Source organism: Rhinopithecus roxellana, chromosome 20 (genome assembly GCF_007565055.1).
Source record: "Rhinopithecus roxellana isolate Shanxi Qingling chromosome 20, ASM756505v1, whole genome shotgun sequence".
Taxonomy (NCBI): Eukaryota; Metazoa; Chordata; class Mammalia; order Primates; family Cercopithecidae; genus Rhinopithecus; species Rhinopithecus roxellana.
Window position 1 is genome coordinate 61615728 of NC_044568.1, and position 26383 is coordinate 61642110.

The following is a 26383-nucleotide window of genomic DNA, read 5'->3' on the forward strand; positions in this document are numbered from 1 at the left end:
GTACAGGCAGCTACCTTAACAGTGACAGGTATTTCTCTTTTGCTTTCAGCGTAACCCGTCTCATCTTACGTGTCATGTTACAAGATGTTTGCAAAAATCACAGCGTACTCACAGGTAAGCTAATTAAACTTTCTTTTGTACCCCTTTGGCTTTGAAGCTGGTTTTACTTAAAATATCCTTGAGATGGAAGATTGCCTCTAAAGCTCTTCTGGGGAGACTGAGTAGACATCCTCTTCTCTCAGACCACACATTTTATTTACATCTGGCCTAAATTGCCACTGCAGAAACCTGAGTGTGCTTCCTGAGCTCTGCAGACTCAAAAGAGATAAATGATCCCTATGGGTTATCGCCTCTAAATATACCCAAGCTACTACTCAGAACGAGTGAAAATAATCTGCACGCCTATAGAAAACTCCTACAACATAAAAATGAACAGAACTCAGAACTTAATTTTACAATGAGTTTTGGAGATAAAAAGCAAATGTAGCACACCCTATTAATGATGGATGAATGTCAACCAAGTTAATTTGATGCAACCTGGTTTTTACCACTACCATCATGAATTATCAACACATTACTGTTACTGTTCTTGTGCCATTATGTATCTGACACAAAAAAATAACAAATGGTAATTAAAAATTTCATTCAACTTTTGAGTAGTGATTTTTTCAGTCATTTTTACAGTGTGTTAAATTATATCATTATTCAAAATGTGGGCATATTTTCCCATGAGAGGTTTTATACAACTTTAATAAGATTATGTAAATATCTTAATTGAGATCTTTTTTTTCCCCATGTGGTGGAATTGTGATCCACTAATGGCTTAATGAATTGGCAAAACAACTTTATATCTGTATATTTCCTTTAATTAATTACATCCCAGAGAGATTTCTTTTTATATAATTTTCTAGTAAATATTTATCTTAAGCTGATTGACAAATCATTCACTTTGGCATTGGAACTTATGTACATTGTGAACAAAGTACTTAAAGACATGACATCAGACTATCTGCCTTTTCACAGGGAAGACCAGAAAGAAAGGAAATGCTTTTTTTCCATCCTGTAGTACTCATTTCTACAAATGAGGATGAACTATAGCAACAATTTTCACTCCAATCAACATTAGCAAGCATTACAAGCAGATATCAAGCAAGGGGGATAATTTTTATGTAATAATATTAAATTGTACTATGATGGCGTGAGAATCATCTCTAACACTCCATTACATTTAACAGACAATGCTGGTAGAATTCAGTTTTCTCTGCTCTGATTCTGATTAGTCCTTTGGAATATCATCAGCCTCAGTGGTCCCCAACCTTTTTGGCACCAGGGACCAGTTTCAAGGCAGAGAGTTTCTCCACAGATGGGAGTGGGGAGATGGTTTCGAAATGATTCCAGTGCATTACATTTATTGTGCACTTTCTATTATGCGCTGTAATATATAATGAAGTAATTATACGATTGGCCATAATGTAGAATCAGTGGGAGCCCTGAGCTTCTCTTCCTGCAACTAGATGGTTCCATCTGGGGGTGATGGGAGATGGTGACAGGTCATCGGGCATTAGATTCTCATAATGAGCACACAATCTAGATCCCTCAAATGTGCAGTTCACAATAGGGTTCTCACTTCTATGAGAATCTAATGCTGTAGCTGATCTGACAGGAGGCAGAGCCCAGGTGGTCATGCAAGCCATGGGGAGTGGCTGTAAATACAGAGGAAGCTTTGCTTACTTGACTGCCCGCCACTCACCTACTGCTGTGCAGCGCAGTACTGATCTGTGGCCTGCGGTTTAGGAACCCCTGATCATCTGATCTTCTAGTATCTCCTTATTGTGGCTGCACAGTGCCCTCTCTCCACTTCACAGCTTCCTTGTTCACACCCCAGCCAATCCCTTCCTTTCTCTTCCTTCCATGGATGTCTATTCTTTAATAAACTCACTCACATATTAGCATCAGTGCCTAACTGGGGCTTTATTTTTTACTTATCCCTGGTGTGGGCATTTTTTGTTTGTTTGTTTTTGAGATGGAGTCTTGCTCTGTCACCAGGCTGGAGTGCAATGGTGCGATCTCAGCTCACTGCAACCTCTACCTCTCCTGTTCAAGCGATTCCCCCTGCCTCAGCCTCCTGAGTAGTTGGAACTACGGGCACATGCTACCATGCCCACCTAATTTTTGTATTTTAGTAAAGATGGGGTTTCACCACGTTGGCCAGGATGATCTCAACCTCCTGACCTCGTGATCCACCCACCTTGGCCTCCCAAAGTGCTGGGATTACAGGCATGAGCCACCGTGCCTGGCTGGTGTGAGCACCTTTTAAGCCATGTTAGTAATTAAATAAACAAACAATCCCTTTCTCCTTTTTATTTTTGAAATTCTTGTTTTATCATTGTATGAAGGTTTCTAGATTTGAGGCACCTGAAAATATATAATTTTGGATTGGTGACTCTTGCTTTTATCATTTGGTATTTTTTTAAGTGTAAGTAGAGCTCTAAGTGTTATTATGCTTGGCTGCCAAATAAAAAGCTTTACATGTGACATCATTGTCAGAGGAATACACTTGCCCACCCCACGGGGACCACATGCTTGTGACTATCTGTGCCTCTGACAAAAATCTCAACTTCCAAGTTACCATTTGTTCTACTATTAAAATCAGGTAATATGTTTCTTTCAACATCATGAATGTTCTTTGGATTTGGAACATGACATCTCTGATCTATTTTCATGTATTATGGTTACGAGAATAAGTTTCTAGGTATGGCCAGCTCAATATAATATGACTAACTCTCTGGAATCAACTAAAGCCTTCACAAGAAGAAAGTCATGCTATGCACTGAAGACAGTCTATGACATTTTAATTATTAAAAATTTAAAAAACAATGGACCTGATTCATTTTTTTAAAGACTGTAAGATAGATTTTGTTTTTACTTGCCTTGCTCTAACTTGCGCTTTCCTTTTAAAACATGCTTTTAAAATAACCAATCCATTATTTTGAAAGTCATTTCATGATATATTTATAAAATCACAGTTCCCTTAATTTACCTAGGTCACCTTTTGCCTCACCTCTGAGCACTGAAGCGAGTTTTACATAGAGAATTCCTGACACACTGGAGATTTCTCTTAAAGCTCTTCAGAGGAGATTGAGTAGACTTACTTTTCCTACACACTTTATTTACATCTGGCTTAAATCTCCACTGCAGTAATTTGAGAGTACATCTTGCCTCTGCAGCCCCAAAAAAGAGAAATAACTATTATGGACCATCATATCTAATATATAAAAGTTATATGCTGAGAAAGAGTGAAAACAATCTCTCAGTTTTTACATAAATAAATCATAAAACTAATCTAACATATAAAAGTCTCCAGGAATAGAACTCAAGAGCTTAATTTTACAGCAAAATTTAATATAAAAAACAAATGCAATATAGTCTGTTGATTATGGGAGGATCTGAACTGAGCTGTTTAACTAAAACCTTGATCTTCCCACCATAGCTCTAAACCATCAATATATTATTATTTCCAAAGTTATTAAGTACTTCTGTATTTTAATTGTAACAAGCAGTTAGAAATGGTTACCATGTCATCATAGTAGTTTGATATTGTTTCTTATAATTCACCCACCTTTCTCAATATCTGCTGGTAAAGTTTTTTAACAGTGTCAGCAATTCAAAATTACCCTTAGAATCCTTTCTACATTTAAGAAATGAGTACTAGAAAAAGTCAAGAGAGGGAAAGTATTTCCTTTATGTCTCTTTTTCCATTTGAAAAAGCATGCGATAGTTATACACTTAAGTCTTTTGTTGTAATTGTAGGCAAATTACAACTCCAAAAAAAATTGGCAATGTTTATATGCTACTCCCTTACAAGAAATATGCAGAAAGTATAAAAATAGAACAATTTTAATATATTTTAATTTGGAGGGTAATTTAGGACTACTTTATCTAAAGTAATATTGGGGCACATTATACTCATGTCGATACAAAGGCACATTTTGTTATCATGATTATCGAAATCCCCACTGCCATAAGCTCTGTAAGGGCAGATGTAATGTCCACCTTGTTGAGTGGGATTCTCTATTTACATGGTAGGTGACCACAAGGTATGTATTTAATATGTGAATCAAGGAGTGACCTGGGTTTACAAAAATGCAAAACATATTTAATAAGTGTGGAAACATGAGAATGCGCCTCAAGGACCACCGACTACAGGGAGATTGATTGACCAAGGGTCCCAACTGCTGGGCTCTGAAATCCATCCTCATGCTTGTACCAAGGCCATGTTTTCCATGGACTGACCCCTACCCATGGCGGGTCACAGCAGGCATTCCAAGACAGGCTCTTCCCTGGCAAACAAGGGACTCCTCTGGAGGATGACTTTAACTCAATGGCTCCCTAAACATTTTGCTAAATCTTTCTTAGACTGCACATTGGACTGAGACACTTCTGTGCTTCTGTCTAATTTTCCCTCTCTCTCTCCATCCCTGTAGACAGAGTGTCATGGACATCTAATGGTCCTGTCTGCCTTAGCCAGCATCCCCCATTAACTCTTACGGGATTGTTCCCTTAATAAAGTCCTCACATGCTTAATCCTGTCTTCACAGCTGTTGTTTGGAGGACCTGGACTAACACCAAAAATGACTTCAAGACAGAACAATTCTCTTTGAAATATTAATAACTCTTGTTGATCTATTTCACTATAAATACACTGCATTAAAATATAAGGATATACTATGTAACATTTTGCTATAAATTCACATACCACACAAAATTTGACCATAAGTTACCAATTTCCTTCGAATTACAAATGATTAGTCCCTAATCAAGATCCATACCTTAGGCATATGCCAAATAAATTATCACTTACATTTTTAGGAGAGTGAGTTGACTGATCCCATAAATTTTATTGCTCAATTTGGACTTTTACTTTTCAGCATATATGATATGCATATTTGAATAATATGCAACTCGTCAGTAAAAACCTTAACATCTTTAATTCTATAGGAATCTCCCTTATTCAATTAGAAAAAGGGAAATGACTATATATATACTGAATGTTATTCTACTGTTTGGTTAATACAATCCTCCTTATAGGATGAAAATCAGCTTCCCAATTGTTTTATAATATACTGAATATATTTCTACTCACAGTGGTATAATATCTTGCATAGAAAACCTACTTAATATTTCTTCTTGACATCTGTGAATGGAGTATCAGCTTATGATTCCACTCATTAATGGCATCTACTGTACTAATGTAGAGTTTGGGGGATGAGGACTCTTCCAAATCACAGTTGCACGTATTTTTAATTTTGTGAATAATAATAGTTATGTGCAAAGGTACGCTTAAGTGAGGACAGAATAAGGAGCAGAGTCTTCCGTGAGCGTGATGTTCAGCAAAGAGGTTTCCAGACAGACCACCTCACCGCAGAGGCTGGGGCTCCACCCTATGATCCCTACATCTTTGCCTCATCCTGGGTCTATTTGGAGCTCTTGTCCCTTCCCCAGCCACCTGCATGCTTACCTCCCCCAAAGCTGAGAGCCATCTGTAGGGAAGTAGATCGATCCCACAGTTAAAACAGTCGAGGCTTTTTGTTGCTGCTTGTTTGTTTAGATTTTTACAATTCTCTTTGGCTTCCTATGCTATGCCATAGCTATAAATGGAATAAGACCCTCAAACATTGTTAAAAAAATAATGTTCAGAAATACCTTAGTTGCATATCCAAAGCTAAATAGGTAGAACTAAAGAGTTACATACCCAGAGCTGAACAGTCTCCTAGACACTAATGTTCTTACCTCCACAGTGGCCTGAAATAGCTATAAATATTTCCCAATACTAAATACGAAATAACTATGTATATTCTCTTTGAACAAAGGGAGAGCCTAGCCATGTTGTTCTATGTATCTGAAGTTTAGTTTAAAGCTAATCCTCATGTGCACAGACTTAAGAGTGCACGTTGTCTTATCTGTTAATTATACATCAGGGGACAAGACTTGAATCAACTTTAAAGCTACAGAATAAAGTGGAATCATCATTTCATGCTAAATATATTATTGGCTATATACATAGTCTTAGAGAAAATGATACACACGTCAGTCTTAAATAATTGGATTTATATAATAACACTGTGGGACTCCCATGGAATTTTTCAGTTAAGCCTCCAAACACCTAAGAAGTACTTTGCATATATTTTTTGTGTCCACTATAGATAGTGGAAGAACATTGCAATTCATGGTATTTCCCCTGTTTGTTTACAGAATAAGAACACATAATCTTGGTGCTCATGATAGTACTTGAAAGCCTATAAATATTTATTCACTAAACTATTAACCTTCGCAAGGGCCAATATTTTGATCATTCACCTATGGGCTTAATCAAACATTCTCAAGATTCTGAGATTAGATACAGGTAACATAAGGAATGATTAATTGAGGTACAAATAACTGCAAAGGTCAAAAAATAAAATTCCATTTACTATCTTGGACAAAATATTTCAGATTAGTGTCAAATACCAGACTAGGAATAAAAATTCGGCTACAAGAACCCCCCTCCCCCCAATAAGGTGAAATTCCAATACTCTTAATGATTTATGTATAACCAAAAATGAAATATCTATTAAAATTTACTTTTCAATTTAATCCTTGTTAGCAAGTGTAAAATAATGCAAACATATTCTGATGTTAAAATGGCAACAGTGCATTTCTACTCCAGTGCTGTAATTAAAGGTAATTGATGGAAATAAATAAGAATTATAAGGCATTTATATTGCATCTGAGCAAGCGTGGCTGCCAAGGGCAACATTGCAACAAGGCAAACAGAATCCAAGTCATAACCTGAAGCATACTAACTAACTAGAAGAAAAGTAATTGCATTCTTCTTCCATTTTTTTTATTTTTATTTTTATTTATTTATTTTTCTTTTGAGACGGAGTCTCGCTCTGTCACCCAGGCTGGAGTGCAGTGGCCGGATCTCAGCTCACTGCAAGCTCCGCCTCCCGGGTTCCCGCCATTCTCCTGCCTCAGCCTCCCGAGTAGCTGGGACTACAGGCGCCCGCCACCACGCCCGGCTAGTTTTTTGTATTTTTTTAGTAGAGACGGGGTTTCACCGTGTTAGCCAGGATGGTCTCGATCGCTTGACCTCGTGATCCGCCCGTCTCGGCCTCCCAAAGTGCTGGGATTACAGGCTTGAGCCACCGCGCCCGGCCTCTTCTTCCATTTTTAAATCTAATCTTAGTTTTATCATTAGAGGAAAGTTTGTATATTTGGCACCTAATTAATACAACTTTGTTATTTTTATTTTTAATTATTTAATATTTTTGAAATGTGAGAATACCGTATTTCATTATGCTTTATTGAGACAGGAATGAGACCAGCGTGACCTTACCATCAAAGGAAGATGCTTGCTCATCACGCAGGATGCCCCTACTCATGCCTGCATAAGCCTCTACCTTGATTATCACTCAGTGAATAATCAAAATAGGCAAGGGATTTCCTTCGCCATGACGAAGTGTGTGTGTGTGTGTGTGTGTGTGTGTGTGTGTGTGTGAGAGAGAGATATGATTTTTCTGATCCATGTTTATGTATCATGGTTAGCATGGTTAGGGGAAAGGTTTTTTCTTTCACTTACCTAAAATCCTGCCCAATACCAGAGATTTGACTGCACTGAATTCTGTGCCTGATGACAGGTGAACTTGTCTCCTTGTATTATTGTCAATCTACAAAATTATTACACGAGATAAAAACATCCAAATGGATGACGTTTAGTTGAGAAGACAGGAAGCAAAGGAGGACAAGAGAAAAAGATAAATTAAGCAGTCGTTAGCATGGCCCCAGACATTTAGAAAACACAAAATTTAAAAACTTAGCCACTTAGAAAGGATTTTCGACATTATTTCTATACTACCTTCAGATGCCAGTGCACCCTACTTCCTAGCCCCTTGCATCATTTTATTTTTCTCCACTGGATAAGGAATCCAAAATAGATGAAGCCAACAAAAAGATACAAAAGGTTATTTTTCCCCTTAACACTTTTACTTGGTATTTTTATTTGAGGTAGGCAGCTGAGAAATTTTCTTCTAGGTAAGGTACCAAAAAATTATTAGTGCTTTTCTTCAAAAACTGGCTCCATGAATAATTCCACCTTCTTTGCTGTGACTCACATCATTAACAAAAATTCTGACACTACAAACATTATTTTTGGATAGATTTCTTACTGCATTTATCTAAAGTAAACGTTTCATTAGCGTAACAATGGTCCTACCAGTAGCACACGATGACATTATTGTCCTTCTGAGCAGAAACAAGTTAGAAAAGATTGGCATTTTAAGTATCTGATATTAATAATATAATGAACAACATCTTATTGCTTAAGAAAACCCTGACTACATTTGAGGTCTATTATCTACAGAAGAAGATCACTGAATATGTCTCTGCGTATTGTGTTCATTATCAAATTTCTGCTTGAGATCCTTCATGCTGGAGAGTCATTAAAATGATTGCTTCTGCTGAATTTACTACATTACCTCTATAAAGACCACTCCTTCTTCTCTGTTAATCACTATGTGGTGAAGTTGTCCGTCAGCCATGTTTTTAAAATCGAAGTTAACAACATCAGGATCTTGATATCTATTTAGCTTGTACCTGATCTGCAAACTTCCTAGAGTGGGGAAAAATGGTGACTTTTTTAGTAAAAATCATACTTTGAGAATGGCTTACTTAAAAATCAGAGTCATGTTTTGTTGCTATTTATTCATTTCAGGGAAAAATTGGAAGATAGCTTCTTATAATCCCCAAGAATCAGTTTCCAAGTGAAATTGCAATACTGTATTTTCAAAATCAAGACCAAAATATGTTGCACATAAGCACTCTCTTTCCTGCAAGTCTTTAATTTAACATCAAGATCTCAGATTCAGCATATGCAAATCTATGCACTAGCTTCTCACTTAAAAATAGTATTAAATATTTCTGAAATGCCAAGCTATTGTTTAATATTGCAATAATACTCTGTTTCTACAATATTTTAAAAATGTATCTCACACTCTGGAAATACAACAATTAATGAAATTATGAAAGGCAAATGTAGTTTTACTAAAGATAAGAAATATGTCCAGTGGTCATGGTCATAGACTTTGAAATGAAATAATGGTAAGATGAATGATTTTAAGCCAAATTTACCATCAGAATTAGTACTACTCATTTAATTGCCTGCAGAGATGTCAATTAATTTATTTCACAGGATATCTTTCAATTTGATGAAGAAAATGCCATAATATATACATCAGCTTCAAGCTCAGAATGCACAGCATGAATAACTACACTTATCGAACAATCTTATTTTTATTTTGGTGTTCAATACCCTTGGGATATATTTGAATTAGTTAAAATGATATAGTCACATGTCTGTAGGTTTGCTTTTCTTATCCAGAGAAGTTATTTCCAAACTTTTTACCTTTAATCCAGATATGGGAAAAAGAAAAATAGCAGTAAATGGTTTTCTTTAGGAAACACATTTCCTAATCTACATGCCCTTAACACTGCATGGCTATACCATTTTTTTTCCCATGATGATTTTTTTAACTAAAAGTACGACTAAAAGGTCATCTTGTGGACATATTCTTATCCATAATGCTGGTTTATTAACACTCCCTTAATGTTTCCTTGCTTTGATTTGCAGGAAATACTTATGTACAACAAGATACCTTATTTCAAAATGAACTACGAAACAAATACAGATATTCATATGGAATAGTCAAGGAGCTTCTAACAATAATATAATAAGTGTTTTATATAAATAAAATCATACATTGAATACGTAAAATTATCAAAATTATAAAGAGATAAAGGCATCTTAATCATTTTAAATAATCCTTTTAGATTATACTTACAGGATAGTACTAAAACTGTGAATACAAAAAAACAGGCACACTCCATTTTTCTGTTTGTAGTTTGAGAAACCAGAACACAAGAATGATCTATATTATTACAGAGCTGCTGTTCTAATTTAATTTTCTCTCTCTCATCTAAAAAGAACTCACCATTTTTGGCAATGATAACAGAAAGGTATTCTTTGTAAAAGGAGCTCACAAAAAGCAGCAAGCTTGGTGTTCGTGTTGTTCGGAAACTAAATTTGATCATTTCTCTGCTCAGCTTCATATCACCATGAAATGAAGCAGCGTGGGAGCTGGAGTTTTTACTTAAAAGATAATTTTCTTGAAAATTGTATATCACGGATGAGCCAGATCCAAAATATGCAGAAATCTCTGAAACAACATATATATTTTTTCTTAAAAATTTTAAGTACAAGAATCTGGCTTTAGTTACAATAATTAATATTTTAGTTTCTGTAAATAATGAGTTGCATAGATAGAAGAACCAACCCCAAACTAGAATCAAATAATAAAGCAAATTAACAGAGCTTTCATAACGATCTTTGAAATGGCTTTCTGTTAAAATGACATATAATTAATGCACTGGTATAATTTTACAGTTGAAAGTTAAATGCTTTCTTATCTGAGTTCAAACACAAACCAGGCTTGTCTTCTATCTCCTTGATCATCTACTTGTTTATTTAAATTTTAACTCCCATCTATTACAGTGCAGATAGTACACACTAATCTTAAATGAAGCATATCTTAAAGGAAGTCTAGGGCACCCTATCTACAAAATAGGAAGGAAGGATGTTTGACTCTCTTCTTTCCCAGGATCGAGAGGCAGAAATTTTCCTTTAGGTCTAAACATTTTCTCACAGTTGTTGTGTACTATAAAAAGAAAGCCAAGTCTAGTATTAACATGAGAGAGGAAAATAGCATCAACAAATGGAACTAACCAACCTCTTTTAAATCATTTTACAAAAGTATAATATTTTCCTGTATGAGATTAATATCCCAAATTCTCTCTCTTCTTTCTTCTCCTCTCTCTCTCTCTCTCACACACACCAAATACATATGTATGAAAATGAAGAGGATGGCAGAAGAAATAACTCGTTTTAAATCCCCGAATCTGCTTCTCTTCATTACTAAAAAAGGACTGGTTATTGAATACAAGTTGTAGATGATACTTACTGGATCATACAGTAATGTTTAGACTCCCTTGACATTTTAGGGTTTTTTATTGTTTCATTATTTTATTATCTATAACATACATTTTATATTCAATATAATATGTGCATACAGAGTAACATTTATGGTTGCACTTAGCAAGATGAACTGGAAATTATTTTTATCCAGAAAATGAAGACATGTTATTTTAAAGAAATGGTCTTAATTATCACTTTAAACATGAAAAGTGTCCTAGAATGGTACCAACAGTATATGATTATGATCACAAGTTGATTTGTAAATTATAGATTATTCCTGTGAAAAGCAGATGACTTGAAAAGTACATTTGGCCAACTTTATATTAGCTCATCCTCGTGCTTTCTTTGTAAGTCAGGAGTTATTTTATTTATTTATTTATTTTGAGACGGAGTCTTGCTCTGTCGCCCAGGCTGGAGTGCAGTGGCCGGATCTCAGCTCACTGCAAGCTCCGCCTCCCAGGTTTATGCCATTCTCCTGCCTCAGCCTCCCGAGTAGCTGGGACTACAGGCACCCGCCACTTCGCCCGGCTAGTTTTTTGTATTTTTTTAGTAGAGACGGGGTTTCACTGTGTCAGCCAGGATGGTCTCGATCGCTTGACCTCGTGATCCGCCCGTCTCGGCCTCCCAAAGTGCTGGGATTAGGAGTTGTTTTAATTTGGAGCCAAGTTTTGTTAGCCTCCTTCAGGAAAAGGTTCAATAGCCAAGACACACTTTAAAGTAATTGAATTTAAATTGGATGTCAGTCTTCTATGAGGAACTATGAAAGAATAAACATTTGTATATTCATGGAAGTCTGTCCAGAACACTTAATCCTACAACTGTTCTTTCCTTCTTGCACGACACATATCAGAGAATGAGAGAAGCTGAAAACTATTCTATTTCACCAGCAGATATTCAACATATCATACAATAAAATGTATGATTAATGTATAAGTGTGTCTAATGCATCAATATTTAATGGTATACTGTTTATATTTGTGGAAAAAATATGCCCAAAAACTCAAACAAATAAAAATAAAAATAAATGCATCTGAAATATCCTTGCATTGTTGAATATCTTCAACAAATATAATAGCAACAGTGCCGGGCATGGGGGCTCATGTCTGTAATCCCAGCACTTTGGGAGGCTCATGCGGGCGAATCACTTGAGGTCAGGAATTTGAAACCAGCCTGGGCAACATGGTGAAACCCTATCTCTACTAAAAATACAAAAATTAGCCAGGCATAGTGATAGGCTCCTATAATCCCAGCTACTCAGGAGGCTGAGGCAGAAGAATCGCTGGAACCTGGGAGGTGGAGGTTGCGGTGAGCTGAGCTGCTGCCATTGCACTCCAGGCTGGGTGACAGAGTGACAGAGTGAGACTCTGTCTCAAAAAAAAAAAAAAAAAAACAAAAACAAAAGTAATGCTTTAAATGATTTAAATGCACCATGGGGCAGTTTGTTGACAACCACATTATTTAAGAGAATCAATGTTAGGTGTAAAAAAGCAGACTGAGCAACTAACACTGTAAAATACATAAAAGTGACTATCAACGGATTTATCATCAACAAAGACTAGTTTGAGTCAAACATTTAAGTAATGAAATATGATGGGCTCCAACTTTGAATATGTGATGCTGTCTTATTACCAGGATCTTGTATCTATTCTTTACATTCAATAGATTCTTTGCCGAAGAAACGTAGAAATTGATTTTTTGTTTGTTTCAAACAGCTGGAAAGAAAAGAACTGGCAGACATTTAATTCACATTGAATAATTTTTCCTCTTACAGTCTTCCATGCCACACTTACCATTTGAGCAGAATGGCCCTGTGTATGCAGAGAAAGTGCAGTCACAAAAGAACCCAATGGGTCTTTCTCTGCATTTCCCTCCATTGCGGCATAACTTCCCATAGCTGCTGCAATGTCCCCTACAACCTGGCTGCACTTCTGGAGTCACCTGGGCTCTTTCTTCCAAATCCAGGGTCATCCCATTCAACTGCAGAGACCGAATGCAGCCCAGAAAGCCTCTCTGTCTGGTGGCCGTTCCACCTAAAAGGGAAATACTGCAAATGGAAACATGTTCCTAGGTGTTTTATTCAGGATTTAAAGACCAAACAAAACTGAGGCCTTACAGAGAACAGCAAAGAAATGGATGAGCAAATATAATTTTGGAAACACAATTCATGGCCAAATATAGACTCCAAGAAAGATACGACTTTAATTCAATTTATTTTAAAGTTGACTATGTTACATATTTTTTTAAAAAAAATATTTATTGATCTTTAAATTTAGGAATAAAATAAAGGTCATACACTACTCTCATTCAAAATAACAGTGACATGTATCGCTATGTTAATGTAGAAACTACTTTCTGGGAATTTTAATAAGTATATATTGCTGGGTAAGTGTGGTTTGTCCTTCATATTTAAACCTGATCTTGATTCTGGTAGAGTTTTAACTTTGTGAGAATTATGAAGGAATCCTTGAGATCTTCTGATGGTGCATTGATATGGTCCTTTGGTTGTTACCCATTCATTGAAAAGATGGTAACTGAATGTCAGATTATTTGTTTTTGTCTGACATATTTCCGAGTAATTGTTTTTCTAAAGGTTAGTCTATGTTCAGTGTTTTATGCTTGGAAAGATTCTTAACAAAATTGCAAAAGGGGATCAATACAGAAATAAGTGATATAACACTTATTGAATATATAATCATATGTACTTATCAACTCACCCTTGAAGAGGTCTACAATGTTTGGTTGGAATCAGACCCTATTATTCTAAGGTAGAGGTTCTCAAACTTTAAGAAATATGAGTAACACATAATCACATGGAGAGCTTCTAATAAATTGACTCAGTAGCTTGCTCTAAGAAATACTGGTTCTGTGGTCCAAAAGTAGGGTTGTGAATCTCAAGAGTTAACAAGGCTTGCAGGAGATTCTAATTCAGATGATCACTAGACCATCATTTTATTAGCACTGTCCTGATAGGAGTGTAAGCCCTGGGTAGACCCATACATAAATTTGTGTCCAGGAATACTCCAAGTTAATACTCAGAACTTGAAGCGGGAAAATAGTACCCTAATCTAAATAACCTGGCAATTCTATTGAGAGGCAATTAGACGGCTGTGAGGCCTCTAAAAAGAAGCTCCATCTTTGGATAAATGATGCTGTCTCATCACCAAGACCTTGTATGTACTCTTTACATATAAAGTCTCATTTCCTAAAAACATGTTTACTTCGTTTCTTCCAAATCATTTAGGTAGCTCCTTAACCTAGCCTTCATTCAACAAGGGCTACTTTGATTGCTACTGTATATCCAGCACAAAGAACAGTGGTAGACAAATAGTTTGTGTTGTAACTATCAAATCCATTCCTTCATTCATTTGTTAAACCACATTATACATCGAAGTGGGAGATGTGGGCATAGTGCTTCAAGGGTAAGGAGGGGGCCCCTTTTGCCCCACAGAGATGCTTGGGTCTCTGAGACTGAGAACGAGGCCTGAATTTAGTGAACATTTCTAATAAACTAATTATGTATTTGCAAATAATGAAACACTATGGAAAGGAACCTCAAAGAATTTCTGAGCATTCTGGACTTACAGACACTAACACTATTCAGAATTCAGATTCATAGCTATAACTATATCCAAATTGCTGTATTTAAATGTTTATTCAAAATGTTTCCATTTACATAATTTGTTTCTCCTCCATGAAGGATGCCAAGGTCTTTTTTTTTTTTTTTTTTTTTTTTTTTTTTATTATTATACTTTAAGTTCTAGGGTACATGTGCATAACGTGCAGGTTTGTTACATATGTATACCTATGCCATGTTGGTGTGCTGCACCCATCAACTCGTCAGCACCCATCAATTCATCATCTACATCATGTATAACTCCCCAATGCAATCCCTCCCTCCTCCCCCCTCCCCCCTCCCCACGATAGACCCCAGTGTGTGATGTTCCCCTTCCCGAGTCCAAGTGATCTCATTGTTCAGTTCCCACCTATGAGTGAGAACATGCGGTGTTTGGTTTTCTCTTCTTGTGATAGTTTGCTAAGAATGATGGTTTCCAGCTGCATCCATGTCCCTACAAAGGACGCAAACTCATCCTTTTTTATGGCTGCATAGTATTCCATGGTGTATATGTGCCACATTTTCTTAATCCAGTCTGTCACAGATGGACATTTGGGTTGATTCCAAGTCTTTGCTATTGTGAATAGTGCCGCAATAAACATACGTGTACATGTGTCTTTGTAGTAGAATAATTTATAATCCTTTGGGTATATACCCAGTAGTGGGATGGCTGGGTCATATGGTACATCTAGTTCTAGATCCTTGAGGAATTGCCATACTGTTTTCCATAATGGTTGAACTAGTTTACAATCCCACCAACAGTGTAAAAGTGTTCCTATTTCTCCACATCCTCTCCAACACCTGTTGTTTCCTGACTTCTTAATGATTGCCATTCTAACTGGTGTGAGATGGTATCTCATTGTGGTTTTGATTTGCATTTCTCTGATGGCCAGTGATGATGAGCATTTTTTCATGTGTCTGTTGGCTGTATGAATATCTTCTTTTGAGAAATGTCTGTTCATATCCTTTCCCCACTTTTTGATGGGGTTGTTTGTTTTTTTCTCGTATATTAGTTTGAGTTCTTTGTAGATTCTGGATATTAGCCCTTTGTCAGATGAGTAGGTTGCAAAAATTTTCTCCCATTCTGTAGGTTGCCTGTTCACTCTGATGGTAGTTTCTTTTGCTGTGCAAAAGCTCTTTAGTTTAATTAGATCCCATTTGTCAATTATGGCTTTTGCTGCCGTTGCTTTTGGTGTTTTAGACATGAAGTCCTTGCCCATGCCTATGTCCTGAATGGTACTACCTAGATTTTCTTCTAGGGTTTTTATGGTATTAGGTCTAACATTTAAGTCTCTAATCCATCTTGAATTAATCTTCGTATAAGGGGTAAGGAAAGGATCCAGTTTCAGCTTTCTACTTATGGCTAGCCAATTTTCCCAGCACCATTTATTAAATAGGGAATCCTTTCCCCATTTCTTGTTTCTCTCAGGTTTGTCAAAGATCAGATGGCTGTAGATGTGCGGTATTATTTCTGAGGACTCTGTTCTGTTCCATTGGTCTATATCTCTGTTTTGGTACCAGTACCATGCTGTTTTGGTTACTGTAGCCTTGTAGTATAGTTTGAAGTCAGGTAGCGTGACGCCTCCAGCTTTGTCCTTTTGACTTAGGATTGTCTTGGCAATGCGGGCTCTTTTTTGGTTCCATATGAACTTTAAAGCAGTTTTTTCCAATTCTGTGAAGAAAGTCATTGGTAGCTTGATGGGGATGGCATTGAATCTATAAATAACCTTGGGGAGTATGGCCATTTTCACGATATTGATTCTTCCTATCCATGAGCATGGTATGTTCTTCCATTTGTTTGTGTCCTCTTTGATTTCACTGAGCAGTGGTTTGTAGTTCTCCTTGAAGAGGTCCTTTACATCCCTTGTAAGCTGGATTCCTAGGTATTTTATTCTCTTTGAAGCAATTGTGAATGGAAGTTCATTCCTGATTTGGCTCTCTGCTTGTCTGCTGCTGGTGTATAAGAATGCTTGTGATTTTTGCACATTAATTTTGTATCCTGAGACTTTGCTGAAGTTGCTTATCAGCTTAAGGAGATTTTGGGCTGAGACGATGGGGTTTTCTAAATATACAATCATGTCATCTGCAAACAGGGACAATTTGACTTCTTCTTTTCCTAACTGGATACCCTTTATTTCTTTCTCTTGCCTGATTGCCCTAGCCAGAACTTCCAACACTATGTTGAATAGGAGTGGTGAGAGAGGGCATCCCTGTCTTGTGCCAGTTTTCAAAGGGAATTTTTCCAGTTTTTGCCCATTCAGTATGATATTAGCTGTGGGTTTGTCATAAATAGCTCTTATTATTTTGAGGTACGTTCCATCAATACCGAATTTATTGAGCGTTTTTAGCATGAAGGGCTGTTGAATTTTGTCAAAAGCCTTTTCTGCATCTATTGAGACAATCATGTGGTTCTTGTCTTTGGTTCTGTTTATATGCTGGATTACGTTTATTGATTTGCGAATGTTGAACCAGCCTTGCATCCCAGGGATGAAGCCCACTTGATCATGGTGGATAAGCTTTTTGATGTGCTGCTGAATCCGGTTTGCCAGTATTTTATTGAGGATTTTTGCATCAATGTTCATCAGGGATATTGGTCTAAAATTCTCTTTTTTTGTTGTGTCTCTGCCAGGCTTTGGTATCAGGATGATGTTGGCCTCATAAAATGAGTTAGGGAGGATTCCCTCTTTTTCTATTGATTGGAATAGTTTCAGAAGGAATGGTACCAGCTCCTCCTTGTACCTCTGGTAGAATTCAGCTGTGAATCCATCTGGTCCTGGACTTTTTTTGGTGGGTAGGCTATTAATTGTTGCCTCAATTTCAGAGCCTGCTATTGGTCTATTCAGGGATTCAACTTCTTCCTGGTTTAGCCTTGGGAGAGTGTAAGTGTCCAGGAAATTATCCATTTCTTCTAGATTTTCTAGTTGATTTGCGTAGAGGCGTTTATAGTATTCTCTGATGGTAGTTTGTATTTCTGTGGGGTCAGTGGTGATATCCCCTTTATCATTTTTTATTGCATCTATTTGATTCCTCTCTCTTTTTTTCTTTATTAGCCTTGCTAGCGGTCTGTCAATTTTGTTGATCTTTTCAAAAAACCAACTCCTGGATTCATTGATTTTTTGGAGGGTTTTTTGTGTCTCTATCTCCTTCAGTTCTGCTCTGATCTTAGTTATTTCTTGCCTTCTGCTAGCTTTTGAATGTGATTGCTCTTGCCTCTCTAGTTCTTTTAATTGTGATGTTAGAGTGTCAATTTTAGATCTTTCCTGCTTTCTCTTGTGGGCATTTAGTGCTATAAATTTCCCTCTACACACTGCTTTAAATGTGTCCCAGAGATTCTGGTATGTTGTATCTTTGTTCTCATTGGTTTCAAAGAACATCTTTATTTCCGCTTTCATTTCGTTATGTACCCAGTAGTCATTCAGGAGCAGGTTGTTCAGTTTCCATGTAGTTGAGCGGTTTTGATTGAGTTTCTTAGTCCTGAGTTCTAGTTTGATTGCACTGTGGTCTGAGAGACAGTTTGTTATAATTTCTGCTCTTTTACATTTGCTGAGGAGTACTTTACTTCCAATTATGTGGTCAATTTTGGAATAAGTGCGATGTGGTGCTGAGAAGAATGTATATTCTGTTGATTTGGGGTGGAGAGTTCTATAGATGTCTATTAGGTCCGCTTGGTGCAGAGATGAGTTCAATTCCTGGATATCCTTGTTAACTTTCTGTCTCGTTGATCTGTCTAATGTTGACAGCGGAGTGTTGAAGTCCCCCATTATTATTGTATGGGAGTCTAAGTCTCTTTGTAAGTCTCTAAGGACTTGCTTTATGAATCTGGGTGCTCCTGTATTGGGTGCATATATATTTAGGAGAGTTAGCTCTTCCTGTTGAATTGATCCCTTTACCATTATGTAATGGCCTTCTTTGTCTCTTTTGATCTTTGATGGTTTAAAGTCTGTTTTATCAGAGACTAGGATTGCAACCCCTGCTTTTTTTTGTTCCCCATTTGCTTGGTAGATCTTCCTCCATCCCTTTATTTTGAGCCTATGTATGTCTCTGCATGTGAGATGGGTCTCCTGAATACAGCAGACTGATGGGTCTTGACTCTTTATCCAGTTTGCCAGTCTGTGTCTTTTAATTGGAGCATTTAGTCCATTAACATTTAAGGTTAATATTGTTATGTGTGAACTTGATCCTGCCATTATGATATTAACTGGTTATTTTGCTCGTTAGTTGATGCAGTTTCTTCCTAGCCTCGATGGTCTTTACATTTTGCCAAGTTTTTGCGATGGCTGGTACCGGTTGTTCCTTTCCATGTTTAGGGCTTCCTTCAGGGTCTCTTGTAAGGCAGGCCTGGTGGTGACAAAATCTCTAAGCATTTGCTTATCTGTAAAGGATTTTATTTCTCCTTCACTTATGAAACTTAGTTTGGCTGGATATGAAATTCTGGGTTGAAAATTCTTTTCTTTAAGAACGTTGAATATTGGCCCCCACTCTCTTCTGGCTTGTAGAGTTTCTGCCGAGAGATCTGCTGTTAGTCTGATGGGCTTCCCTTTGTGGGTGACCCGACCTTTCTCTCTGGCTGCCCTTAAGATTTTTTCCTTCATTTCAACTTTGGTGAATCTGGCAATTATGTGTCTTGGAGTTGCTCTTCTGGAGGAGTATCTTTGTGGCGTTCTCTGTATTTCCTGAATTTGAATGTTGGCCTGCCCTACTAGGTTGGGGAAGTTCTCCTGGATGATATCCTGAAGAGTGTTTTCCAGCTTGGTTCCATTTTCCCCCTCACTTTCAGGCACCCCAATCAGACGTAGATTTGGTCTTTTTACGTAATCCCATACTTCTTGCAGGCTTTGCTCATTTCTTTTTCTTCTTTTTTCTTTTGGTTTCTCTTCTCGCTTCATTTCATTCATTTGATCTTCAATCGCTGATACTCTTTCTTCCAGTTGATCGAGTCGGTTACTGAAGCTTGTGCATTTGTCACGTATTTCTCGTGTCATGGTTTTCATCTCTGTCATTTCGTTTATGATCTTCTCTGCATTAATGAGTCTAGCTGTCAATTCTTCCACTCTTTTTTCAAGATTTTTAGTTTCTTTGCGCTGGGTACGTAATTCCTCCTTTAGCTCTGATAAGTTTGATGGACTGAAGCCTTCTTCTCTCCTCTCGTCAAAGTCATTCTCTGACCAGCTTTGATCCGTTGCTGGTGATGGGCTGCGCTCCTTTGCAGGGGGAGATGCGCTCTTATTTTTTGAATTTCCAGCTTTTCTGCCCTGCTTCTTCCCCATCTTTGTGGTTTTATCTGTCTCTGGTCTTTGATGGTGGTGACGAACTGATGGGGTTTCGGTATAGGTGTCCTTCCTGTTTGATAGTTTTCCTTCTGACAGTCAGAAGGACTCTCTGTTGGTCTGTTGGAGATTGCTTGAGGTCCACTCCAGACCCTGTTTGCCTGGGTATCAGCAGCAGAGGTTGCCGAAGATAGAATATTGCTGAACAGCGAGTGTACCTGTCTGATTCTTCCTTTGGAAGTGTCCTCTCAGGGGTGTACTCCACCCTGTGAGGTGTGGGGTGTCAGACTGCCCCTAGTGGGGGATTTCTCCCAGCTAGGCTACTCAGGGGTCAGGGACACACCTGAGCAGGCAGTCTGTCCGTTCTCAAATCTCAACCTCCGCGTTGGGAGATCCGCGGCTCTCCCCAAAGCTGTCAGACAGAGTCGTTCGCGTCTGCACCGGCTCCCGCTACTTCCCCTGTTGGTCTTCAGCTGTGCGCTGTCCCCAGAGGTGGAGACTACAGAGACAGGCAGGCTTCCTTGAGCTGCTGTGAGCTCCACCCAGTTCGAGCTTCCCAGCGGCTTTGTTTACCTACTTAAGCCTCAGCAATGGCGGGCGCCCCTCCCCCAGCCTCGCTGCTGCCTTGCGGATAGATCGCGGCAGACTGCTGTGTTAGCAGTGAGGGAGGCTTCGTGGGCGTGGGACCCTCCCGGCCAGGTGTGGGATATATTCTCCTGGAATGCCTGTATGCTTACAGCGCAGTATTGGGGTGGGAGTTACCCGATTTTCCAGGTGTTGTGTGTCTCAGTTCCCCTGGCTAGGAAAACGGATCCCCTTCCCCCTTGCGCTTCCAGGTGAGGCGATGCCTCGCCCTGCTTCAGCTCTCGCTGGTCAGGCTGCAGCAGCTGACCAGCACCGATTGTCCGGCACTCCCTAGTGAGATGACCCCAGTACCTCAGTTGAAAATGCAGAAATCACCGGTCTTCTGTGTCGCTCGCGCTGGGAGTTGGAGACTGGAGTTGTTCCTATTCGGCCATCTTGCTCCGCCCCCCCGGATGCCAAGGTCTTAAGGGTGTTGGCTGTTCTATTTATAAATCTATTTATAAATCTAGAGAGTGTAAACATATTGCCATTGTCATAAGTGAGCATGGTAGGGATGGTGTTAATTTCATCACAGAGTTTCAGAATGCCCGGAAATCTTCTTGTTTAATTCTTTCTACATTTACATTTACTTCTGCCATTTTTTTTTAGGTTTTTAATATGGGTGCCCAGTTGAGTTGTTTATTCCTTTTTGTTGTTCTGTTTTAAAAATTAATAGACACACAATCATTGTTCTTATTTATGGGGTACGTAGTGATGTTGTGATATACATAATATATAGTGATCAGATCAGAGTAGTTAGCATCTCCATCATCTCAAACATTTACAATTTTTTAGTGTTGAGAACATTGAATACCTTCCTATTTGAAACTACGTGTTACTGTAAACTATAGTCATCCTACAGTGGCATACAACACTAGAACTTTTTCCTCCTATCTAGCTGTGATAGTATATCCTTTAACAAATCTCTGTGCCCCTTCCCTGTACCCTCCCCATCTTCTAGTATCCTCTGTTCTACTTTTGACTTCTATGAGATCACATTTCCTTAGATTCCTTATATGAGTGAGATCATGCTGTGTTTAACTTTCTGTTCCCGGTTTATTTCACTTAACATAATGCCCTTCAGTTCCATCCATGTTGCTCTGAGTGACAGGATTTTATTCTTTTTTATGCCTGAACTGTATTCCATTACATATATACACCACTTTTTAATCCATTCATTTGTTATTGGACACCTGGGTTGATTCCACATCTTAGCTATTGTCAATAGTCTTACAATAAACTTAGGGGTGCAGCTGTATTTTCAATAAACTGATTTTCTTTTCTTTCAATAAATGCCCATTAGTGAGACTGCTGGATCACATGGTGGTTCTATTTGTAGTTTTTTGAGGACCCCGCCATTCTTGAAGTGTCTCTTCTGCCTTATGGTCAGGATTTTTTTTTTCTTCCATATCAGAGCTGCTACTCCTTTATCTTCACACTTCTCTATTCTTCCACTCTGTTGACTCAACTCAGTGAGCTCCTAGGGTCCAAAGTCTATGACCAAGATTCTTTCGGCATCCTTGTTGGATATTTCTTCCCTGGGTAAGGTCTAGCTCACATCTGGTTTTCGCATTGGCACAGGAACTTTTTGCAGGGGGCCACATTCTGTGAACTCTGAATTAAAGGTGTATTCCTGGTATATTTAATTTACTTTGTATTACCCCACATTAAATCATGGTATACAGTCAATGGTATACAGTAACATTAAATCACATCGTTATACATGTGCTGCTCTGAAACACGCACAGTCTCCCTAACTCAGGGGCTTATCTTATTCTGCCAGTAACAACACAACTAAATAACTTGGGGTCCAATGACTGACTAAAGTCCATTTCCAGCTGTTCTAATTGAATTTTTCATGTTTAGTTTGTTTTGGATGATGGGAAACTAGGGGCATAGAGAATTTCAAAGATCGGCCCACAGGTCCATCTGAGGAAATATTAGAATAAACACATTTAGTTAGAGGCAGAGGTAGGATTCAGACCCACAGATACCCTTTCATTCCAAGGAAGTTTCTTTGCACTTCACACCACTCTCTGGTAAAAGAAGAGGACTTTTCCATTTTCTTGTATGCCTCAGATCATCTTTGGATTGAACGGCACTTCAGCTCTCCAAGCTTTACATACCAGCTCTTTCTGGGCACTGAAGGTATAAAACTATATGAAATCAATCTTGCTGACAAAAAGCGCTAGTAATAAATTCAGATGGGGAAACACAACATTACCACAACATAATAAAAATAAATACGCAGTAAAGAAGAAAATCAGAGTGTGGGGTGAGTAGCAGAAGAAGATAAATGTAAATACATGTGAAATATATGCTTAGATAATATTTGTAAGAGTGAGAAGAAAATCAGTATGCAACTTTATAAACAGGACATCTTAATTCTGTACTTTTTAAGTTATTTACCTAACCATATAGTTTTAAGCTACATTTTAAATGACCAGAAAACATAATGTCTAATTAGACACAAACCGTTGTGTCATATATGTATTTAGAATTTTTCCTTTACTGTTAGCTTTCAAGTTAATAACTTTGTTTTCAGATGTAACTATTCTGAAAAACATGGCTAATGTAAACAGGATTGGGCTTGAAAGCTTAATTAAAGATTCCAGTGCCTTTTCAGGGTTAGAGTGTGTCCAATTAAAATGAGTTGCAGTTTGGTTAATTGATTCTGGATGTTTCCACTGAGCTATTACGTTTGGAACTGTCTTCCAATTAATTTTCTATCAATTTACCTGCCATGCTATATCAGATATAATGAATTTCAGGACTTCACAACACTGGGTATCTTGTGAAACAAATGCCGAACATTTCCATGTTTATTGAGTTTAACCAAACCTGTCCACTTATGTAATGGTATTGAGGTCTTGCATCTAAATAATTTGTCTGGGTGCTAAGGAGAGACCCAGCACCAAACCCTTTCCTCATGTTTATTATTCTCAGGAAATTCCTATAAGTGACAGATGCTACTGTCATGGAGTAGAAGCTGGTTCTTTCCTATGCCAATTTTCCACTACTTTTGTGGCAGAAAGACCTTTGAGATTACACTTTAAATTTTTAATGGCAAATTATTCATGTGCTGTGCTTGAATATTATTGAGAATTAATTGGGAACAACTGCATAACTCATGCAGGGGCCTTACAGAAATAAAGAAATCAAGATCCTCAACCTTCTCTTTAAAATTCAAAGCTATAGAAATTTGCCTGGCAGAGTACAAGGACACTCCCTGACCTTGACATTATGGCAAAGAAAAACTGGCAAAGCCCAACCACAAATTAACTTGGGGCAGAAAAGTGACAGGGCATGCAGGCTGGGCCCATGACCAAGTCAGGAGATTGAAGGGCAAAAGTTATCTTCTATATGTCAAGCATTGGACCGTGAGCCCTGTCCGCATCCTGGTGGAAAACTTTACCTTGCAGAATTAGGGGTGTTGGTTAATACAGAAGGCAGGGAATCTGGAGGCCCAGCTCTAAGTTTGTCATGCAATGTTCTTCATTAAGCAAAGTCCTGGAATGGAGGGGAGAAAAAGGACTATTCTCCCTCAGGTTCAAAGAACTATCATGGTTCAAAGAGGCAGCTGTTGTTAGCAATAGTGTCATGGGCAGAAAATTCAGTCACTTTTCCCTGAACCAAAGTCATTGGTGAAAACGTGCCCCAGTCATAGAAGGAGGAGAAAGAATGAGTCTATTTAGACTTCTCACATGTTGAAACCAGAACAACTCTCTAGTTTGACCATGCTAAAGCCTATTTTAAAGAAATAAACTGTTGTTCAATGATGAATAATCACATTCTCTTGTCCTCAAATATCCCATCTGAATTCTGACCTCAGTCAATGATCACTAAGATTTATTACTGGACATAGAAAAGTACACTGGTGACTTCTTAGGCTAATCACGAAAAAGATGCCTCAAGGAGAGGAGAAGTGCATAATTAAGATAAATGATTTGATTATATTAAAGAGACATGCGACCTTTATTGTGCTGAATTCAAACCTAAGGCTGCTTGATATTCTCTTCCCATAACTATATTTTAGCGTATCAAAAACCAAAATTAAAAAATAAAAAGCTGGAAGATATTATAATTAATAACTTCTGTCCAAAGACACTGTTAACAATATGAAAGCACAATAAACTCAGAGAGGTTGAAGATCTCATAATAAGTTTATATGAAAAGGATTCATCTGAAATATATAAATAATTCTTATGTTTTTTTTTTTGTTTGTTTTAAAAAGAAGACAATCGGCCAGGCACGGTGGCTCAAGCCTGTAATCCCAGCACTTTGGGAGGCTGAGACGGGTGGATCACGAGGTCAGGAGATCAAGACCATCCTGGCTACTACGGTGAAACCCCATCTCTACTAAAAAATACAAAAAACTAGCCAGGCGAGGTGGCGGGCGCCTGTAGTCCCAGCTACTTGGGAGGCTGAGGCAGGAGAATGGCGGGAACCTGGGAGGCAGAGCTTGCAGTGAGCCGAGATCCAGCCACTGCACTCCAGCCTGGGCGACAGAGCGAGACTCCATCTCAAAAAAAAAAAAAAAAAAAAAAAAAGAAGACAGTCTCGTAGAAAATGGGCAACAGATCTGAACAGCCACTTTATAAAGGAAGCTATCTGATGGTGAATAGAGATAGGGCACTATTTCCTGTGCTTAGCCTATGCATATGCTGTGACCTAGAAATTTCACTCCCAGGTGAAATCACAGAAATACACACATATGTTTACACAAATACACACAGACACACACACAGCTGAGACCGTAGTGGTCTCAGAGCTTCAATATGTTTAGAGTTCAACATTAACCTTTGCATGTGGTTTTTAGCAATTGTTCACTCTAAACAGTCAATAAATATTTATAGATTTGATGCAATTCAAATGCAAAGCAAATTACTTCTGACTATGTCAGGGGTCCTTACTTCTCCTCCAGGTGAGAGTCACAAAGTACTGAGATAAAGTTCGCCCCGTCTAAAAACCTGTCAGTAAAAGAATTGAGACTGGAAACAAAAATTGCAGAGCTGGTTGCATGAAAATCAATTCAAGGCTAATTTAAGAAGCTTCTACGAAAATGCTGAGTTTACAAACCAAATAGAAAGTGACCAATGTCACATTTCAGCTTTAAAAATGATTGATTCTTTTCTCTCCATCATTTCTGTGGCTGGAGAACGTTTGTGAGTTTACGATAACAGTGGTGACCGGATGCTAAGTCCTCAGTGTTAGCAAGTCAAGGGCACATCTTCAATACGCTGATTTTTTAAAAGACAATAAGAGGCAGTTCTGAATAAGACTATTTAAGATAGGCATAAATCACACACACACACACACACAAAGGACAAAGTGAAAGAACATTAAAAGGATAGCAAAGACCCAATGTCACAACTAAGAACAAAAATGGAGAAAGATGGGCTACAAACAGAAGGTGAATCCATTTTATTATAAAAAAGCAATGTGATGTGTTGGCTGGAATCATCTGGAGGACAGGAGGAGATGTTCATTGCATTGGTGATCATTATGTCTAATCTATCACGTTACACTGATGTTAATTCTTATCACTTAGTCATACAAGGGTTTTGTGCATTATTTTATTCTTCCTTTACTTTGCATGACATCCTACAGTTTAGATTAGTTGAAGCTAATTTTTCTAATATTTGAAACATCAGGGATTGCTCAAAAGCCTTCTGATTTGTATTGCTCGGGTGTAGGCTAACGCTAGCTGCATCTCTGAAACTCCATTTATCATTTCCTTATTCCTATTTCAATTGTCATATATAACTGCTGCCCAACTGCATCACATTTTTTCAAAACTTTTTCTATTTA

General features: G+C 37.9%; 1 protein-coding gene across 7 annotated transcripts in view; it reads right to left on the minus strand.

Annotated features, from left to right (window-relative positions):
* The window catches only part of CNTNAP4 (contactin associated protein like 4), a 294017-nt gene that overhangs the window by 12671 nt on the left and 254963 nt on the right, over positions 1-26383 (minus strand). For 6 of the 7 annotated variants that reach the window (XM_030924957.1, XM_030924953.1, XM_030924955.1 and 3 more), the window contains 4 exons: positions 12859-13098; positions 10029-10253; positions 8517-8650; positions 7622-7709 (listed from right to left, as the gene is read on the minus strand). In XM_030924957.1, coding sequence (XP_030780817.1) covers positions 7622-7709; positions 8517-8650; positions 10029-10253; positions 12859-13098 — 687 coding nt within the window. The remainder of the gene's footprint in view (positions 1-7621; positions 7710-8516; positions 8651-10028; positions 10254-12858; positions 13099-26383) is intronic. The other variant, XM_030924958.1, reaches the window with a different exon arrangement.